Genomic DNA, 22340 nt, shown 5'->3' with positions numbered 1-22340 from the left:
CCGATAAATAAAGAAGATTAATGTAACTTATCTTGAATTTCCACATAGGCTATAGTGATTCCTGATGTCATGCTGAATCCAAGAGTGATTCCCGATGTTCTGTGCTAAATCCAAGAATGATTCCTGAAGTCCTGTGCGAAACCAAAAAAGTCTGATTGTGAAACACTGATTCCTTGTTGTCCTGTGCTGAATCTAAGAGTGATTCTTGTTTTCCTGTGCTGAATCAAAATTCCCGTTGAACATGTTGAAGTGATACCTATAATAGACAAATCTAAGATTGTTTTCTTTCCTTAGAAATAACTGCAGAAATATCAAATCTAAAATTCAAACTTACAAATTAGATTGTTCACTCCAATCTGCAGTTCATTTATTCACGGGGTTTTTCTATCCACAGTTTAGGTTTTGCATCTAGAGTTGAACATGAAATATAAACAAGAAAGTAATGAAGAAATGAACAGTTTAAATATCAGTAGTGTTGGAAGTGCAGCGACTGCAGCAGTGAAAGCCACGCCAATAATTTACTGAATGACGTTTTTTGTCTTTGAATATCACGTTTTCGAAGAAATTAAGTAAATTCGCCGCGGCAATATTTAGAACCTGTCCAAAATTGTATTAGGCCGCAGCAATCAAAAATTGCTTTTAACGCGCGTGAATATTACCTGTTACTGAAACCGATGAAGATCATCATCAATATCATGGACGAATGGAGGCCTGTGTCCGGCAGGTTTGTTTGTGGTGATTAATAATATCGGTTTAGAGGTGAAAGATGAAATATACTTACATTGTTTTCACTGTTTGATGTAATCAGTCAATGGAATCATTTTAGAACAAATTCATTACAACACAGCGAGGTGAAGCCCATCGTGGTCTAGATATATCAGGATGGAATAACGACGATATGCTCGACTGAGCGCCACCATGTGCGCCGCCGTTTGTAGGATGTACCTCTGAAATAATATGATTTCCCACAATATCTGAGATGGAATATTTTTCGCAATTTAAACCAATGTTACAAACACTTACCAAATATTGAAATACTGATTTCAGGGGTCGGGAAGGAGGGTGGCAATGTTTGTATTAGGTGAGGTTTTTGCTTAATTTCGTGTTAAAGCACGCCATTTTGATATTGCGTCATAGTGTACCTCAGATTGGGATTCCCGCCGCTAGACTGGTCGCCGCCACCTGAATTCCCAGTAGACTGGTTGCCGGTTTTGACGGCGCGTAGAAAGTTAGTTCACAAATTTACCGCCTACGTTATCTCTAAGGGCAGCACTTGACGGTTGTGATCCAGACAGATGAGCTTTTATTACTGTGGCACGCGACGATTCCGAGACATCATTCAACCATAAATAAACCGTAAAATAGATTCTCCATTTTTGGAAAACTTAATTTGTACATAGTGGGTTTTGATCTAATTTTCCGTTCACCACGTTCGAGTGAGGTTTTTCTACTAATTCAACACTATTTGGCTTTATTTTTAACGTATCATTTCGTAGACATTCAGGCTCTCTGAAGAGAATAATCAGCTTTTCGCATGTCACAAACCCCTCTAAATCCCGTGCCCCAGGAATAATTTATAAGAGCCACAGGACGCAGAACCACGAATAATCTTGCATTGATAGTGAAGATATTTCATGTGAACCGAAGAACAACCATGGATAGAGATAAACTATAAAATACTGAGATGTTTTTGTCATTGCAGACCTGAATTTTATTTACACAATAATTAACCCGGGCACAATAAAGTACAAGGGAAGCTTTCACGACATTTCGATGTTTTCTTTTATTAAATCAGAGTCAAAAATATAAACAATAAGAGAATGATAATAATATACAGACATATGAGTGAACTAAAATATACACAATAATCGACTTACTGTTCACCATTGTGACACTGTAGAAATTTTGATTTTCAAATTCACTACTAATCAGACACAAATCAAATCATTTAAAGTTTATGGGTCAATGTTTGTTTTTGGTTCTCGATATTTCTTAAGGCTACAAATAAGTTAAAGATTAGATCTTCAATTCTAATTCTACCATAAATATACATTATTAAACTAAAATTGAATAAATAAATAAAGACCAAATCAAGAAATTAATCGATTTCATACCCTTCGATTTGATCATCAAATATTTAAATAATAATAATAATAATACTTAATACTTATTATTCAGTGAAGGTTATTTCATTTTAGTGAATATCACAGAAACTATTTCTATTTTATACATGTACAATGATATTTCATTTGGGAAGCTTATTAACCAATCAAATATAACTGATTAATTAAAGATAATTGATTAATTTATTTTTAATTTAATGGCTATTTAGTGTAAGATAAAAACTCATTTCGTTAAAAAATGAAAAGATTAATAAAATTCAACACAAGATTTTTGCCAAATTATGCTATGTTCTGAAGCCTGGGTCCAGTTTCATGAGCAAAATTGTTATAGAGCTTAAAACTGTAAATTGTAGTAGTTATTGAAAACATTTAGAAACCAAAAACAACTAAACAATGATTTTCATGAAACTGAGTCCAGCAGAAGCCAGACTGACCCGCACTAATATCTGGATCAGATTTAGGCCCAATGCTACTGTCAGTCAGACCACATATAAATTTGCTGAATTCATAGTTTTTATTTGATCTTCAGACACATTTATCACATTCAAATGGACTTAAATCTCTGATTTTGAAATCACCAACTAAATGAAGTGCGAACTTTTCACAAAAAAAGAAACTGCTTTTTTTAAGTAGACAAACCTGTCAAGTATTTAATAAGACAGAACAGATTCACGCCGGTTCATGCCTAATCTATCTTCAAATTATTCTCAAATTGGAATCAATAGTGTTAATTTGAACGTGATGCTGATGGGGTTATGGAGTTATATAATCAATATATAGTGTCAGTTACTGAACTAACAACAAGAAGGAACTTAAATTGCACACATATACATTATACAGATTGAACATCCCAACATAAAAATTATATCAATTCAATCAGCAATTATTCTAGTCAATAATATATAAAAAACATTTAACAAAGTGAAAGAGAGATATGTTTCATCATTAAAAAACACAATAAAGGAATCAATTGGGATTGAATTGAGCAATGTTCAAATAGGATAAATACTGTACACAGGAGCGGGAGGACCTCACATGAACGAGAGGTCCTCACATGAGGATCTCACTCACAGGAGCGGGACGACCTCACATGAACGAGAGGTCCTCACATGAGGATCTCACTCACAGGAGCGGGACGACCTCACATGAACGAGAGGTCCTCACATGAGGATCTCACTCACAGGAGCGGGACGACCTCACATGAACGAGAGGTCCTCACATGAGGATCTCACTCACAGGAGCGGGAGGACCTCACATGAACAAGAGGTCCTCACATGAGGATCTCACTCCACAGGAGCGGGAGGTCCTCACATGAGGATCTCACTCACAGGAGCGGGACGACCTCACATGAACAAGTCCTCACATGAGGATCTCACTCACAGGAGCGGGACGACCTCAGCAGGTGGTGGGAATGTTTCAAGCCGAAATTCTTTGCTAGTTTTCTTTTTGTGCAAAATTTAGTAACTTCCAATAAATGAAATTAAAGTTGATCGGATTCGTGAAATAATGTATCTCATGGATGGAGGATTGATTCAATTATAATCATTGCTATTTTTATTGCTTAGATATCTTTATTCCGTAGAGAGTAAACTATAATAATCTACTCCCGACAAAGTGAGTATCGGTATTTGATATCTGTACAGTGAAACTCGGTTAGGTCGTCTTAGTCGTGAAGGTCGCTTTATTTATCAATTATCATCCAAATAATGACTTGAAGTAAATTGAATTGTAAATACAAAGGTTCTAAAATAGAGATGAATTTAGAAATGTGACGACCTGAGCCTAGTTTCACTATAACTGTTTCATTATTATTTACATTGATGTTCATCATATTTCTATTTTTTTGTTGTTGTTTTTTTGCAAGTCCACTGTTGATTCCACAATTAATTCATTAAGCGACGATTCATCATTTTGAGACATTAATTTGGGAAGTTCATTATACATTTTACATACATACATTATAATATAAGGTCAATAAAGGTGTATACATTTTGATTGAATTGATCGGATAATTCAGTCACATGACTGATGAGATCGGTATATCCGGATCCCTGAGGCGGAATCAATACCGTCGTCGTGGTTACGACAGATATCGGGTCCCTTCTTACGAGGAGTGATAATACCTCCAAACTACCGTCAAAAACTGAAATGAGTGGGAATTAATTACCATTTAACAAAAAAAAAAGATTCATTTTTTTGGTGATATTTTTGCTGCCTCACTTGCCAGAGTATGCGTTTTATATACATACATCTAAAAAGGCTTATTTTCTAATCATATTATGGCACTACTATCAGTTCATATCAGTTTCAGATAACAACAAATTGTTTGGTTGAAAATTCAAATTTAAATGGATACGAAATAAAGAGAATACTGTCCTGTAGTTTATAGCACACTGACTGTGATAAAGAGACTAGGGGAGGGAAGGAGAGGGAGTGAGGAGGGGAGGGAACGAGGGGTATCCGCTACCAAAACAATCTTATACCTGTTTACATTCTAGAGAAACTGTGAATTTTCACATGTAGCATTTTTTAAAAACTGAGCAAAGTTTTATGTGGAATTCATACAAGTTTTCATAAAAAAAATCGACTTTAATAAAAAATGACCTCAAATTCTTCATTTCCGATTATCAAAAAAATGTCCAGACAAATGTATCTTTTTTCTGATTAATTGAAACGCACAATAAACAGAATGAGATCATTCTATCGCGATAGTATTTGTTGCCCTGTATTCTAAACCGGGTTTTTTATTTATGCTACACCTTTTGCTCGTCACGTTATACAACAATGAAACTTACACTGACATCAAAATAATCACATTACAACAATACCAAGTATCCAAGGTGAATCAATACTATTAGCCAATTGTTGACGATGAATGAACCAATTGTTGACGATGAATGAACCAATTGTTGTTGGATGTTGTTTTTTAGATGGTATTTTGTGATATGTTGTTTCAACTACAGAAAATAATGTGACCCTAAAATACGTTGATATCTACAGAGAGATTCACAACTACTGCCACCTATTAGTAGGAATATAAACCGGGGTAAAACTAAGCCCGTTTAATTCAAATCTGGTTCAAGTCGTAACCGAAGTTTTCTGAAGGTTGTTTACGAGGAGAGGCCGGGATACACGCGTTCTCATCCATTTGAACTTTTTTCACATCCATCATTTGACCTTGATAATAGTCACCTTCCAGCATCTGATGAGGTTTCAGACCATGAGGTTGAATCAATGAAACCAATGGCTGAAAATCAATAGACGATTATATAGTTCATTAAACCGCAATAATTTTGAGCATAATAATAAATGAATGATCCCGAAGTTGGTGCTCGAGTGAAATCTTAACTCACAACCGCAAAACTGGGTCCAGAACGAAAGAAAAATTCAACAGTGAAATTAACGATATTTTACCTTATTTTCTTTGATAGTCTTGGCAACTTTATAGATCATAATGAGAGGAATAAATATAGCAGCAATCGATGCCATGGCCCAACCAGTTAGTACGGACCAGCGTGGATAGGTGTAGACACCGTCAGGGCGTTCGTAAGTCAATTCAGAATAATTTATCGCACTCAGAATAAATATTACCTGCAAACACATAAATAATTGGAAATCAATGAGTATTTACTGTAATCTATTTGAGAATGTGGCAGAAGAGATGATCCTTACCAAACAGAACAACGGTGATGAACCAATCCAACTTATCATCATAAAATAATTTATCTTAAATCCGAGCATCACTTCCAAATTCTTATAGAATCTTTTCACTCCTGAATAAAACAATTAAACTCAACATTAAAACTCGCAATCAACTCGCGGTAAACTCACAATCAACTCGTAGTAAACTCACAATTAACTTGTGGTTAACTCACAATGAGAAAAACTTACCATAAACCCAACCGATAGCAATACATTCAAAGAATCCAACCAGCAAAATAATTCGACTTCCAGAATAATAATCAAACAATTGGAACACGTACATTCCTCCCTGAAAATATATATATATATATTTATAAATACGGAACACCAGCTTGTGCTGCCATCTAGCGTTTAAATAGAAAATCATTCAACTTACGTTAGTAACCATCGATAATCCGATTAGAAACGAGATGAAACAGATAATACCGATACAAATCTCTCTACGGTAACCCTTACGTAACTGAGTCGGGTAGGCATCAACAATCGCTGTAACGAACCCTTCAACGCCGACAAACTACAACAATATACATACATTACACTGTTACTATAGATACCGTCGCTACGGACACCGAATCAATATTATTGATTTTTACCTGACTGTCTAGACCGAGAAGAATAATCATAATGAAAAAACATATACTCCAGAATGTTGATATAGGTAGCTCAGCAACGGCTTTAGGGTAGGCGATAAACGCTAAACCGGGACCTGAAATATCAACAATACACACAATGACCCATAGTTACATCGATTGACCCATAGTTACAGAGAAAGTGATCCTTCGTTACACCGAATGACCAATTAATAGAATGATTACTGAAGTGAATTTTGAATATTTCTGAAATAGGCAGCAAACAATCTACAGAACGAACCTCCAGCAGCGACATCTTTTATATCTACTTGATGAACATGAGCCATATATCCGAGAATTGAAAATATGACAAACCCAGCAAATAAACTGGTTCCACTGTTAGCTAACGAAAATATGACAGCATCTCTAAAAAACAAACAAAATAACCTTATAAACAACCATATCAGACATCAAGCGTGTCCGCTGTTACTATAGCAACACAACATACCTGTACGAATTGTGATTGAATTTGTTGTAACTACCGAGAGCAGTAACAGTTCCGAGGCCAATCGAATATGAGAAAAATATCTGAGTTCCAGCATCAACCCAAACCTGTAAATATAGAAACAAAACCTGTTAATAGAGAACCCAAACTTGTAAATATAGAACCCAAACTTTTAAATATAGAACTCAAACTTGTAAATATAGAACCAGATCCCTTGTATATGTAGGACATTATTTATGGAACATAAGAACCAAGTGAACTGAGGAATTAAAGAACTGGTACAGAGTCCCATCTAAGCACTAGTCCAATTGAAAGTAAATTCTCATCGGGCAAGTAGGTAATCATTATCACTTGTCCCCCGGGCTAGTGCAATTTTATGTCACAAAGATTTTTTCCCACTCGATACAACGGATGATAGTGCCACCAATCGGACTGCCTGTGTAGGGCAAGTAGCTTTTGGAGGGGGCAAGCGAAATTTTAGATATGCTTGCCCCGGGGCAAGTGGCTTTCATTCCCTAGATCGGACCCTGCTGGTAGTTCGGTAGTGGAGTTAAGGAACTGGTAGTAGGGTAGCAATTATTAGATCTAATGCACAGGGACTTGTCGAGATAATGGATGAGACAAAGGATGGGGGTACCAGTATCCCTGCAACTGTATAATAAAATAAATGTTTTTTTTTATTAAACAGGGATAGTGGATCTGGTCATTGATATTGGTTTTATTCATTCACTATCAACTGTGACAAGTCCCTGTGATCTAATGCTTATTATTTGTGTTTTGCCTGAAGTGATTTGTAGCAATTTCTGTTAGCAGAGTTGTACAAGTTCAGATACAGAAATGACAAGTGAAGTGTTCAATGATTATACATATAAATAGGGTAAATCAATATTGAGCAGACACTTTTAGACATCAACCACACCCAAATATAAATCTAACAGTTCTATAGGCCGTAACAGTACTATCAACAACTGTATCTAATATATATATTCTAAAAAGTAGAAATACTATGTTATTAATTTATTTACTTATGCTAATTATTTTTATATGGATATTGTTGCCAGTGTCATATGACCAGCTCCAGCCAATCACAGGCTAGGGTTAGGGTTAGTGACCATGAGCTTGGGGCTATCTGCATATATCAGGTGACCAGCTCAAGCCAATCACAAACTAGGGTTAGGGTTAGCGACTATGTGCTTGGGGCTATTTGCATATATCAGATGACCAGCAACAGCCAATCACAAACTAGGGTTAGGGTTAGTGACCATGTGCTTGGGGCTATTTGCATATATCAGGTGACCATCTCCAGCCAATCAGAAGCTAGGGTTAGGGTTAGTAGCCAGAGTCCTAGCTGTTTGTCAATATCAGGTGACCAGCTCTAGACCAATTAGAACCCTAGGACAAGCTATTATTGTAGAATAAACAGTGAATGACCAGTTTGTTTACTATGTCTACTCACTAATAGAATATTGAGAGAGAGAGAGAGGGCAGACAGTCTCTTCAATCAAACAACTATTACAGCTATTAATATAAAACATATAGCCCATTTACACCCTCAAAATCAACCCCTTTCATAGACAATAGCAAGAGCAAGTATTCATTCATTTATCAAATATCAGTTCAAGGACAGATTTTAAGAGACTCTTTAGTCTTTTGAGTCTAGTGTCTGTCATTTCAAGTTATATTTTGTGTACCTCAATTGAAGCAAGTTTCGACCATTCTGGTTTCAAATAGTAGATAATACCATTATACGCTCCTGGTAGAGTGACTCCACGGATCAGTAAAACTAACATGAATATATACGGAGAGGGAGCAGTGAAATACATCACCTACAATTATACAATCATACATTTACTTTAAAACCATTTCAAAGACTTTTTAGGTTCGAATAATGGAAAATTCTTTAGTTAAAGACATAAAACTATGAATACAAGACATGGTATTTTGAGATATGAAATTTTGAGAAATGAAATGGATAATTTATCGATACCTTTCCAGAACCCTTGATTCCTTTCCATATACAGAAATACACTACAATCCAGGCCAACAGGAGACATAACGCCAAATCCCATTTAACATTGCCAATATCATCAATACCAGAACTGATACCGAGCACTTTACGCCTATAGAAAATAGAATAGAATTCAAGGTTAGACATTCAGCCACTAGGGAAACATATCCTACAAATTTATAAAAATACATGGATTAGAAATTCATCCTCAATCGACTCAACGGGTTATTTGTAAAACCACATGAGTCGAAAATGTGTCTACATAAAAATACATTCACATTAAAAAAATACTGTATAAGTGCTAATATTCATACTTAAACATTTCATCCGAAGTTTGACGTCTGAAAAACATATTTCAAAAAGAACTTACAGGAGCCATCTCTTACGAGGGGGGGTAGGGTTAAACACAAATACAGACAACCACATTATAAACGTGGCCGTTAAAATATCGTAGGTTATATTCGCAGGACTTTCAAACGCGTTTTTACAAAGTTAAGTCATCGCCTTTTTCAAAAAAAAAAAATATATATATATATTCTAATTATTATTTCACCCCTAGCGATTACCAACAGTTTGTGAAGCACCGTAATAATAAAGTCCGGCAGTCTGGAAAAAGATAGAACAAATTCAGGAAACTAAATTCCTAAAGCCTAAAATCTACTGAAAAAATTGATTCCTAAATTACCTTAACCTAAATCAGTTCATATTTCAGCCAAAATAATTACTCATTAAAAATTCATCTCGACAAGAGGTAATTAGAAGCTGTCAATCAAAATGGCTATTAATTGATTAATCAATAATTTATGCGAATTTCTTGACGATTTCTTTTTTAACGAAAAGCGAAACGAATGGAAATAGAATTCCTAAAATAACATCAAAACACATCATGATGATCTGAGGAGGCAGTTCATATACAGTCATATCAATCTGAGGAGGCAGTTCATATACAGTCATATCAATCTGATGATTGCGAAACAAAATATAGAAATTCCTTACGACTAATCAAAAAAAAATTTTCACGAACAATTAGGAGAATAATTGAATTATTGGTAGAACCGACTGACTGAAAGATCTCTTGACACATCTGTCCAAACTTGAAGAGAATTCAATATCATTCATATGTTAATAGAGTGGCCTCTCAATCAAATATTTAGCAATCTATCTGTATGTATATATAACTATAGGTTTGTCTAAGAGGTATAGCATTAGTAGGTACTACAGTAAACTCAACTCTCGCGTCAGATATTGTAGGATTGAGTAATAAATCAACTCCGAGCCAGTTATAGAGAAGCAGGATCGTCATTGCGTGAGGAGGCGATCATCCGAGGCAATTAGAGTTTACTGTAGTTTGATTAGAGATTGGTTTAGATTAGTCATAAGGAATCGACTATATTCCATCCTGAGCAGCAGCAGCAGCAGCAGCAGCCGCAGCTGAGTTCAGTTTATTTATTACGTACCAAGTGAATTTCTGCATGGACGTAAAAACCGCGAAGTTTTACATACCTTGCAATTTATAGTATGATCACAGTTTGGCAGAGAATGCCATCATCAACGGGTATACACTGTGACTGACGTACAGCCTGCCTGCCCCCTAGTGAGCATATCATTCATAGCATTTCTAATTCAGCACCAAAGGGATAGAAAAAGAAATTATGATTATCGGACAATTAAATCATGTACAAGTGGAGGGACCGTTTCAAAATTTCAAATAGCTCCGAAAATATGAATGGAAATTGGTTGAATTTGAATTTGTGTCGAATTGGATCGGGTGAAAGGGATATGATTATGATACAGGTTAAAAATCAAATATAATCATGATATACCGCCTTATGAAGACAACAGAGGGCGCCGCATTAGCCTTACGAAGGCAACAGAGGGCGCCACTACTAGCAGTGCCTTCTTGTGGCCACTGGAGTAACCAGGCTCCAAAAGTGAAAAGGTTGTATTACAACAGCCTTTTTAGGATCAGAGAGCGCAACATTACTAGCAGTGCCATCTAGTGGCCAAACGAGTAACAAGGCAGTATATAATGATAATCATTGTACATAAATTGACAGTTTTATTAAATCTTGATTTTTGATGCTGTGAATTGTTTAAAGGGTTTTTGAATTTCTTAAATGAATTAGGAATAACTTTTTTGATTTCTCACTTAAAGCAGCTCTCAAGAGGGGAATGTATGATGTGATGTTTCTAAATCCCCGGCACTTCTATCTGTGATGTTTCTAAATCCCCGGCACTTCTCTCATTTATCTTACATATTAACAATGCATTTTATATTAAAACAACTGTTATTTTTATCAGTTTTTAGTTAAATATTGGTTTGGTTCTCGCTGAAATAAAACTTTGTTGTGATTAAAACTTCTGTCTAGAGAACTGTGAACTGAAGGAGCTGAAAAACAAAAAACATTTCCAGATGAGTTTCAAGTTTGCAGATTCCTGAAATAAAAACATTTTATGAATGAAATGATGTCAACGATAAAAACAATTAAAATACATTATTACAAATTTGTAAAGTGGAACCGTTTAAACTTAGAGCCGCAATCAGAAAATCATTTTAATTGTTTCATCGACATCATTTTATCGTAATTAAACAGTAAAATAATGATAAATGTAAAACGTTTCACCAGTAGAGAACGGAATCTATTATTTTCATATTGCAGCATTTTATGATATGTTAGTGATAAGCAGGAAGCATTGATGAATCATCAGCAGCAGCAGCAGCAGTGATGATGAGAGTGGTGCATGCAGCCCCCCCCCCAACATACAACACAAACTAAATCATTATAATTACCGGTAATTAATACAAGAGAACTATCGAAATAAAATTGTTGCAATATGAAAATATCTAAAAGTAAGCTACGTTTTGAAGGCGGGTCACAATATAAACACGAGTGTTTGATTTGAATAATGTATGTAACCGATGTCTAGACTGTGTATCCAAATAAGGAAATGTATGAAGCACACATACACTCAGCCTCTCTCCGACTGCACTTTTCATTGATACCAGCATTTTTTATGTTAAGTTGCTAGGCAACGACGAGTGACGTTATGATAAAATCAGAATTTTTAGAAGACCAGAGAAATGTAGTTGGAATTAATACTAAACATTTTCAAGTCGATATGAAATGTATTTTTAAGGGTAAAATATTCCGCATATACAAAACAGCAATCAATGAGAGCCACGTATAATGTAACAGTGAAACTAAATCAATATCAACCTACGTCTGGTCGCCACGGCAGCAAGCACAGCAGACACAGCAGACACGGAGCTGTAACTTAACAGATGATGGAAAATTACCAGCATTTATCAACGACCTTTCAATTGTAGCTTACTTTTTTTAACCCGCCACTTGAGAAATAATATCTAACGTTATTGATATTTTTCTGAAATTGATTTATTTTTTTAGTTCATTTTTTGTCTCACCGGAAAAAGTTGTTAAAAACAAATGGAAAAAACTCCAACTTAAATTTCTATTCGGAAGCAAAAAACAAAGATACGAATGAAATTTTGAAAGCAGAAAATAAAAGAAGCAATATTTCAGAAATCGGGTAGAATCACTGCTTACAGAAATATCATCTAAAAAGGAGTTTTTTAATCTTCAAATTCATTAGAAATAACAAAATAACATAACATAACACAACAATGATAGCAAACAAATGACTGATATGAAGTACGCGCAAATCCAACACAAACTATGTCTGCCTGCCAGCGGGCGGCAGCTGAGGGTGGGGGGAGGGGGGTTAAATCATCACACAACATTAATACTGATACCAATACCCTTCACACTGAACTCATCATAACTAGGAAAATATGGATATGATGAATTCAGTGTTTTCCTAGGAAAATAGAGATAAATAAATAAAAGTTATATCAGAGTAATAACTATAGCAACGAGCCAGATGAGAAATAATGTAACTGGAATAGATGTGGTAGTTATTGGGTGTATCATCATTTAAACCACAACTAACAGAAAACAAGGGGTTCACTTACAGTGAATAAATTACCACAATAGTTCTGACAGGTAGAGGAAGAATGAGGAAAGAGAGGAGAGAAGAGAAGAGAGAACTCACTTCACACTCAAACTATTGTCACATACATACTTCACATGATGGAAATGGCACACCAGTCAGTGCGCCCGTACTAGGTATACCGGTAGGTATAACAGTGTGCGCCCGTACCAGGTATACCGGTAGGTATAACAGTGTGCGCCCGTACCAGGTACGTAGAGCATAGAGCATGATTCAAGAGCATAGAGCATGATTCAAGAATCAGAGGAATCTAGACTGAATCACTGACGTTCGATTCAGTCAGCTCTGTATCAGTGGTGGATATTGCTTCCAGCTATTAACATGAATCACACGATACACAATGATAGACACAGCAGCAGCAGCAGCAACGGGATGAAAGATAAGAGGGATGAATGACAGTCAAAGAGAGGAGAGAGACAAGGATGTATCTATCTATTTGAACAGTGACGTGACAATGTGGTGTACGTTGTGTGTGTGTGCAGTGCTAACAATACATTGTACATATACATATAATTAAATTACCTATAAACATGGAGAAAGGCTTTTTGATTTCCTGATTTTATCAATTATTTTCATCTTTCAGACATATATCACCAATTTGTAACGAACCTGAACCCGCGGTTCCACCGAACCCGCGGTTCCACCGAACCCGCGGTTCCACCGAACCCGCGGTTACACTGAACACACGGTTCCACTGAACACACGGCCTGAAGACAGTTCAACCCATTACAAGATCTAAGTTAATTCTGCTGAGCTGTGGAAACTGCTCCAGTACAATTCCACGGCTGTGATAATCCAAATTCAAATTCCGATATCTTCCATAAAAACTTGTACCGTTCTAAGTTGGACTTCAATTTGTTTCAGATCCCGACGTTACAAAAAGCCTTTCTTTAATCAAAAATAAATAATGGTGAATGGATGGACATGGTTCTGATGAAAAAACATGCTGAGAAATTAAATAATCAGTTTTTGTAAGCTTACTCCCAAAATTCTGTGACCGGATCGACTCCTGCTGTTTTGTTGGCCGCATCAGTTGTCAGGTTGCTTTTACTGACATTAAACGCCAGGGTGCAGTGTTCAGTATTCCACGGATTGTTGCAGTGTGACCATGGTAACACGGAGGTAAATGACGCGAACAGATAGTAGAACGCCCAGGCCAGAATCACGTTGTAGTAACAGTTGAGGAAGAAAACGATGATTGCACAAGACCAACCGATACCTACAAACAATAACACTACACTTTACTCATTGATTTATTCAGAGATATAACTTCTTTATCAAGAGGTTTATTAAACTTTGAGGAAACTATTCAACTTGAAGATAATTATATAACTTGATAACTGTATAAAATGTATTGTTTTATGGTCCCAAAAGGTGTGAGCGGAGTCTTCCATACACTCAATAATGTGTTTTCATCAATCTCATCAAATTGTACAGCGATAGCTGAGTCTATATATAAAACACTCTGGGCTGTTCTAAACGACTCACTATTCAGGATGTTATTAATCATTCATATAAACAGCTCATATTGATAAAACACATACATGTAATCTAGTTTCACATCGAGGTCAAAGTTCAAATACATTAATCAATGATCATCGAAATATGGATTAAAACTTACCTTCGAATAACGGACAAATTGACCAAGTTCCAACTCCACCTTTAGACATGAATTGTCCAACAGCGACCTCCAGGAAGAATAACGGGACACCTCCGACTAGTACACAGATCAAATACGGGATCAGAAACGCACCTACAAATTATCATATCATATCATACAATTACACAAATCAACTGATGGGGAAAATTGTCAACACTTTCTGTACAACAAAGATTAGATAGAATCAACCCCTTCTCTATTTGACAAGTTTGACATTTGGTCTCTATCTCTACCCGCAATTTTCACGTAGATTTTGTTTGGAATATGTGTAAACCTGATTGAAGCAAGCGGATGATGGTTAGAGATCACACATACCTCCACCACTCACACACTGACAGATAGACAGACACGTTCAAACTAACTGATGTGTTAGTTTTTTACGTCGATTCTTTTGATATATGTTATGTATTGTTGTGATTACTATTTGTCATTCTATGCGTAAATTAAACGGTCTGTAATTTTGTTTAGGCGTAAATCGAGACAGGGAATTATTGATACTTTGCCAAACACTACAAAACTCAGGCACTGCACAAGCAGCGCAGAGGTACTAACTGAACCAACACATTACAGATAGATATATTATATATAGACAGATGTATTGAAGTGATACTTCAATCATATTCCACATCCATACATACAACACACCTACATATCTTATCATAATAACAAAAAGCCAGACGTAACTAGAAACGTAACTAGAAACAGTTGAGAGGCGCGCAGGGTGCAGTTTGTGCAGGGGGCAGTTTTATCAGAATAGAACTGGTTTATCAATGACGTCACTGTTAACTATGTTGATTAACTCAATGTATTATAGAAAGTTCAAGGTTAATCCGTGTTAAGTACATACTGCCCTACTGACTGAGAGGCTGAAATACTAGTCTACTCACTCATAAAATAAAACCACTTTATATTTGATATCAGTTTTCACCGATATAAAAATGCAGCAGAGATTGTTGAAACAGACCTGGCTACTGTAAATAGGTTTAAACAGCTCTTTAACAATGTATTCACAGTTTTAATACTCAATCATAGGTAAATGTATCAATATCGGGAGAGGGGGTACGGGGACAGATACAGGCTGGCTGGCTGGGGTAGGGGATACAGATACAGGCTGGCTGGGGGAGGGGGTACAGATACAGGCTGGCTGGGGGAGGGGATACAGATACAGGCTGACTGGGGGACAAGCCAGAGGGTGCTAACAGCTGATATAGGCCTATAATTCCATAGTTTTATAAAATGCAGAGATAACAGCTGGATTACTGTAGTAAAACTAATCGTTACTGTTCTTATATGTAATACACATCTGAATATAGCGCCTGGAATCAGCCTATCCACACTGTGAGGGGTGTAGGGTCCACGCTGTGAGGGGTGTAGGGTCCACACTGTGAGGGGTGTAGGGTCCACGCTGTGAGGGGTGTAGGGTCCACGCTGTGAGGGGTGTAGGGTCCACACTGTGAGGGGTGTAGGGTCCACGCTGTGAGGGGTGTAGGGTCCACGCTGTGAGGGGTGTAGGGTCCACGCTGTGAGGGGTGTAGGGTCCACGCTGTGAGGGGTGTAGGGTCCACGCTGTGAGGGGTGTAGGGTCCACGCTGTGAGGGGTGTAGGGTCCACGCTGTGAGGGGTGTAGGGTCCACGCTGTGAGGGGTGTAGGGTCCACGCTGTGAGGGGTGTAGGGTCCACGCTGTGAGGGGTGTAGGGTCCACGCTGTGAGGGGTGTAGGGTCCACGCTGTGAGGGGTGTAGGGCACACGCTGTGAGGGGTGTAGGGTCCACGCTGTGAGGGGTGTAGGGTCCACGCTGTGAGGGGTGTAGGGTCCACGCTGTGAGGGGTGTAGGGTCCACGCTGTGAGGGGTGTAGGGTCCATGCTGTGAGGGGTGTAGGGTCCATGCTGTGAGGGGTGTAGGGTCCACGCTGTGAGGGGTGTAGGGTCCACGCTGTGAGGGGTGTAGGGTCCATGCTGTGAGGGGTGTAGGGCACACGCTGTGAGGGGTGTAGGGTCCACGCTGTGAGGGGTGTAGGGTCCATGCTGTGAGGGGTGTAGGGTCCACGCTGTGAGGGGTGTAGGGTCCATGCTGTGAGGGGTGTAGGGTCCATGCTGTGAGGGGTGTAGGGTCCACGCTGTGAGGGGTGTAGGGTCCACGCTGTGAGGGGTGTAGGGCACACGCTGTGAGGGGTGTAGGGTCCATGCTGTGAGGGGTGTAGGGTCCACGCTGTGAGGGGTGTAGGGTCCACGCTGTGAGGGGTGTAGGGTCCACGCTGTGAGGGGTGTAGGGTCCATGCTGTGAGGGGTGTAGGGCACACGCTGTGAGGGGTGTATAGGGTCCTCATTGAGGGTTAATGATCTGCACAAGCCGGCTGTGTATGATCAACCTCTAGACATGTATCTGATGATAGTCACTGATTCAATCTCAAACGCTCGCTTATTTATTCTGATGTATTCTGATGTATTCCTTGCCTCAGGGATAAATACACAGCTAATGTTAATATTACTTCCTTCCATCAGAAACGGAAATTATATAGGTCTAACAATTTGCCGAATATATGAAATGACATGAAACTTAGTTACCAGCTTCACATCGACATATATCAATATCATTACAATACAGTATCGATTGATATTGATTACATGTATTGATTTAGTATTTATGGTCAATCCCATTTTCTTGGCACTAATTTGGTGTAAGATCGATATGAGAAGTCTGATAGTCTCAGAGACCGGAACATCATTAATTAGACAGTACTAAACCATCACACGATACATACACTTCACAAACAAACCATTCAGAAAAATTGTAGTCCAATATTTGAAACTGATCTAGAATTTTGTGTCAATTTTAAAGAGATACGAGATATCAGAGACCAGTCTGAGTATTATTCAAGTGACATTTAAATCGATCTTATCAACAATATCATCTATCAACAATAATATATCATAAGACTTGAATTATATATGACGAATAAAAGGTTTTATAGAAAATATCTGAAATGTAATCACTGGAATCATGAACTCAATAATTATACATAGAGGAAGCTGCACTCATATAAAAGGAGATGATGTCCGTAAGGTTTCCTGAAGGTGACTATTAATTTATAGCCGAATAATAAATCATTAGCTTTAACTTTTCATCTCTCTGGTTTGATTAGTGTGTGTGGATTCTCACCTGAAATCATTTATATTTTTTGGTCTAAATTCATATTTCTAATTCAATTTACTAAGCGTGCAAAGTCGTCATTTGTCGTCAAGTTGTCAACTTGTCCTTCGGTATAGAATGTAAATTTGATTTTAATACCTCAGTTAAAACTAGAAATGTCTTCAATTGTGACCATAATCACTGTTATGAAATATTTGTCAGCTTGGAAATACACGGTAACTTTGGTTACCATTACAGAATATACCTACATTAAATAACATGATGAATCACTTTTAAGATATTCCTTAATAATTCATTTCACTCAAACGCTTTAAAATAGCAATAGAGAAAACATGTTCCCATCTAATTTCTTTATCAGTGTAATAATCCCTTTGCCTGATTTAGGCTTTAAAGTACTACTTTTTTCATGAGGAAGCCCAACACATGCCGACATAGGGAAACATGGAAACAGGAACATGTCATGATGTTGTTCCTTTTTGAAAGAGAAAAATGCTATACTTGCATTTCTTTGTTCACAACTACAAGACTCAAACAGACAAGACTCAAACAGACAAGACTCAAACAGACAAGACTCAAACAGACAAGACTCAAACAAAGGACGCAGAATTTTCTATGAAATAAATCTCAGCTCGTTTTCAAAATTCAAGAAAAACGATGTTCAATCTTAACAATCTCGCCAAATCTAGATTTCTGTATCAGCAATAACAGAGAGACAGAGATGAGATAAAATAGACCAGTTAGCTCGTATACAGTATTCACTCAACCTGTCACATTTGAATATCTTATCAACAAACGTCACCTAAACTACAAAAAACCATGGAAATGATTGTTTAGAACATGAGTCAAACATCTGATAAATCGTAACACTTCTGAAGTTATCTCAATTTTATTTAATCTCATTTTTGAGTTCAATTCAATTTACTAAGAGACAGGCTAGATAGTGTTCAGTAGAAAGCCTCACTGTAAAACTGAGGATTCAATTTGTAATTGTCTACAAACAGTTCCATAAAACTAGAAATCAGAAAAGTCTCTCACAGAGTTATATCTTTCAACTTGGAAATGAACGAATAGTTTTGGTAACCACGACGACGCAGCAGTTAAACCCCTTTTACAGATATTTCTTCAATGGAATTATTCATATAACTCAAACATCAAACTAGCAATTAAACAAAATCAGTCTGTGTTCCCCTCCCCCCACCACCACCTGGAATCGATTCATCTTTATCTGAGTTTTACTAGAAACACTTCCCACCAGGTACAACAGATTGATGTCAAACCTCCTAACTGACCATACATTCCTTTGTCCCAAACTACAGGGCAACTCAACAAGACAAAGGACTTTTCTCAGCTCTTAATCAGGGACTAAGAACAATTAATGACTGATTGAAATTAGTGCGAATAAAATAGTGTTCATGTAACAATAACATTGTGTAGGTGGGTGAAGGAGGGAGGGTGAAGGGGGGAGGGTGAAGGGGAGTATCATGGACGCAATATAAATCAGATGAATCACTGCATACACAATCTGCATACAATGCACGGCCTCGTCGCCATGTACAGCCTCGTGTACAGGACATGCACAGGAAACTTTCTAGTAAAATATCACACAGAACACTGACGACACATTATACACAGCAGGGGCCAGTTGCTCATAAGTTGGTTAAAGATAACCAGCCGTTAAATACCATAGTAACAATGAAATTTCAATTGTCACCATATCAACTATCCACTGGTTAACTGTAACCAACTTTTGAGCAACTGGCCCAAGGTCATTTACATTAACATTCACTTTAATACAAATCACAATTATGCTAAAAAAGGACATCATCAATTTCTATTGTCTAAACTGAAACAAGTTCAGTGAACTCAAGTCTCGGCTAGCTCAGTCTCGGCTAGCTCAGTCATTCCACCCTGAGACAATCTCGCACCCAGCGCGACACTAGTTTAGCATAATCCAACAACTTCAAGAGATACGGTTTCTATAGTAACGGAATTATCAATGAAGCAGACAGTATGGTGAATGGTTCGATTCTGTCTAATGACATTCATAAGAGTCACTCGGCGCACAGGCTCCGTTAGCTCCGTGTATCAAGGTTGGGAATTTTCCACTGCAACTTTACACGCAGTCTACCACCGTAACCGTGGTAACCCCTCCATCTTTAAATCAGGAGTGTAATTATATTCAATCGTAGAAATGAAATTTCCCTTTTCTAAGCGCGGCGCGAATAGAATTTCTGAACAGTTCATTTTCATACACGTAAAAACATTTTATTGCCACCAGATATTCTACAGGATTTACAGACTATTCTTAGCAATTTGGTTTAAAAAAACAGAACCGGTAATTAACCCATTCTCAGGCCTGCCCTAAATCAGAATAGAACCTGTTCTTTTCAGTACCGGTGGTAGGTGATAATTTAAGGCGTAGCGAGTAAAATGGCAGGTGTTCTTAACCTGCTAAACGGCCTCTACTTTTTTTCTATAAACCCCGTTAAATCACACATTGCTGTTTTTTGAAGAAAAGAAGGACTATTTTGAGAAACTTTAACTCACCTCCTCCGTTTTTGTAACAAAGATACGGGAACCGCCAAACATTGCCTAAACCCACAGAGAATCCGATACAAGCCAGAAGAAAGTCTATTTTTCGGGACCACGTTTCTCGTTTTTGGTAGCCGTCGTCACCAACATCTACGGTACTAATTTCTTTGATTGGTTGTTTTTCTGGAGCTGTATCTTCGCGCTCTCGGTCTCCATCCTGGTCAGCAGAACGGATGGATTTAGGCGCTTTTTGGCAGCAATTCAAATAATCCTTCATGTTGATTCCCGTCTAAAAATGGCAATATCGAAGATGGTAATGACAATCTGACAAACTTCTAAACGCATTCGGATTTGTATTAGAGCTGAATTCACTAATCCCATGTGGACCACGCTCGAGCTGAACAACGAATGAACACTTCCCAGAATCTCAGCTGTTTTTATACCTGGCAGAGGAAGGTGGCGCGCGAGGAGATCGAATCCGATAGAACGGTGGCGCATTAGGAGTGTAATGAGGACTAGAAGGGGACGAACTTCACTTACCGCCAAAAACTGTCAAACTATTCCTCTCTCGAAGACTCTGGCGACTGTAGTGATGTTTTAGATATCTGTTAAGTTCAGTTTTAAGCGGGTTCACCTGAGGATTGTATTTTTATATACAAATCTTATCAAACGTTGGCACTTTTATCAGCAGGAGGTCAAGTAGCTAGACTCTCTCGGCCAAGTCGAGGACGAGCGTTCGACAATGTTTCGATCAAAACAAATTATTCCAAGTGAAGAAAGTGAAGTAGATATTCTATGTAAGCTTCCAATGACGTAAAACTTGTCCTTGTCCCTCGAATTCTTAACAATGAAATTTTAACATTTTTCAAGACTTTTATCATAAGCGAGACTTGAGTATATAAACATCTGTTCCCAGCTTAGTCGTAACACTCTGTGGTTTAATTTCAAGATCGGATATTTTCACAAAGCCCATCCGATTATAAAAGCTTACCACTAACGATTAGGTAATTTATTATTCTCGATCTTAGTAGGGCTCCGCCAAATCTTGAGGGTCGTACACATAAGTCACAACACAAAACAAAAAAAAGTCGCAGGCTACATAAAGGCAATGTCGGGCTGACGATCAAGTGGTCTAGGGCTGATTTGGTGATATAGCAATAAGAATTTACTTTTCAGAAAATTTACGAGTGACTTAATCTGGGCGGCCCTGTACACAGTGAAAAAGCGGACAATATGGAATTGAAATGGTTTTATCAGTTTCAGATAAGATGACGGTTTAGTGTTAGTTGAGTACGTCATGTCTAACAACATTAAACTAGTATTCGTTACTCCTGTTTACTATTCCGCTTGTAAAACTAAGTTTGTTTGTAGTTTACGTCTTGTTCGACAAACTGTTTTTAACGCTTTATCGATGCTACAGACAACATCGTGTTCTGTAACGTAGATCATTAATTTAACGTGTGGCTTAGATACACGACAGAAAGAATTACCTTTCTAAATGGACTTAATTAGCATATTGCCAATTACAGATTGGGTCATCTTTCAATTGGATTTCTTTATTCTAAAAAGGAGATATTTCAGGTATCTTTCAGTAAAATTAATTTTCAGTAAAATTAATTGTCCTAACCTTGAGTCATAGTAAACGAGTAGCTGGGCGGAAATTTGGGTTTCGAACCCGATATCACTGACTTTCCAGCCCAGCACGCGAACCTCTAGACCACAGAACTGACCAGAAGTTTTAGTTTGTTTGGTCAGTAAACCAGTGACCAGACCGGTGATTGATCTCTGTCCACTGGTTGTCAAATTATTATATTGTTTACGAGGATTTCTTATCAGAACCCAGTAACTGGGAATTCAAAGAGCTGTTCTTTTTAGTTCCAAGAATTTCTCCACGACCAACGACATTGTGCTAGGTCTGTATGAACTAACCAATCTGCCAGGCTACGTCCTTGATTGGGCGTAATCATTCGATACACTTTAATGAGAGTCACATAGACAAATTGGACAGCTTTACTGGTCATTCAATTCCAACAATAAGTGACAGCAGCAACGAGTGACTT

At 37.6% G+C, this 22340-nt stretch overlaps 1 protein-coding gene across 2 annotated transcripts; it reads right to left on the bottom strand.

Annotated features, from left to right (window-relative positions):
• Positions 1 to 1698: 1698 nt before the first annotated feature.
• On the bottom strand, positions 1699 to 20673 carry LOC141906485 (sodium- and chloride-dependent taurine transporter-like). Of its 2 annotated transcripts, XR_012619346.1 has the most exons (14): positions 20296 to 20673; positions 14558 to 14689; positions 13918 to 14155; positions 8887 to 9019; positions 8591 to 8725; positions 6903 to 7006; positions 6696 to 6820; positions 6419 to 6531; positions 6202 to 6339; positions 6015 to 6114; positions 5796 to 5896; positions 5538 to 5714; positions 3518 to 5370; positions 1699 to 3318 (listed from the first exon to the last, which is right to left on the bottom strand). XR_012619346.1 is itself a non-coding variant. In XM_074795802.1 (13 exons), the coding sequence occupies exons 1-13, from the start codon at positions 20555 to 20557 to the stop codon at positions 5191 to 5193; spliced, it is 1938 nt and encodes a 645-aa protein (XP_074651903.1). In that variant the 5' UTR covers positions 20558 to 20673; the 3' UTR covers positions 1699 to 5190. The 2 variants fall into 2 exon arrangements, 1 of the variants encoding a protein (XP_074651903.1); XM_074795802.1 differs by having other exon boundaries at positions 1699 to 5370.
• Positions 20674 to 22340: the final 1667 nt, after the last annotated feature.

Source organism: Tubulanus polymorphus, chromosome 5, assembly GCF_964204645.1.
Source record: "Tubulanus polymorphus chromosome 5, tnTubPoly1.2, whole genome shotgun sequence".
Taxonomy (NCBI): Eukaryota; Metazoa; Nemertea; class Palaeonemertea; order Tubulaniformes; family Tubulanidae; genus Tubulanus; species Tubulanus polymorphus.
This window is presented reverse-complemented; position numbering and strand designations above follow the sequence as displayed.

Coding starts and splice junctions, on each gene's coding strand:
- LOC141906485 (XM_074795802.1), bottom strand. CDS start 20,557: ATGAAGGATTATTTGAATTGCTGCCAAAAAGCGCCTAAATCCATCCGT. Junction 14,156..14,557: donor AATTTGTCCGTTATTCGAAG/GTAAGTTTTAAT, acceptor TATTGTTTGTAG/GTATCGGTTGGTCTTGTGCA. Junction 6,821..6,902: donor TTCAATCACAATTCGTACAG/GTATGTTGTGTT, acceptor TTTGTTTTTTAG/AGATGCTGTCATATTTTCGT.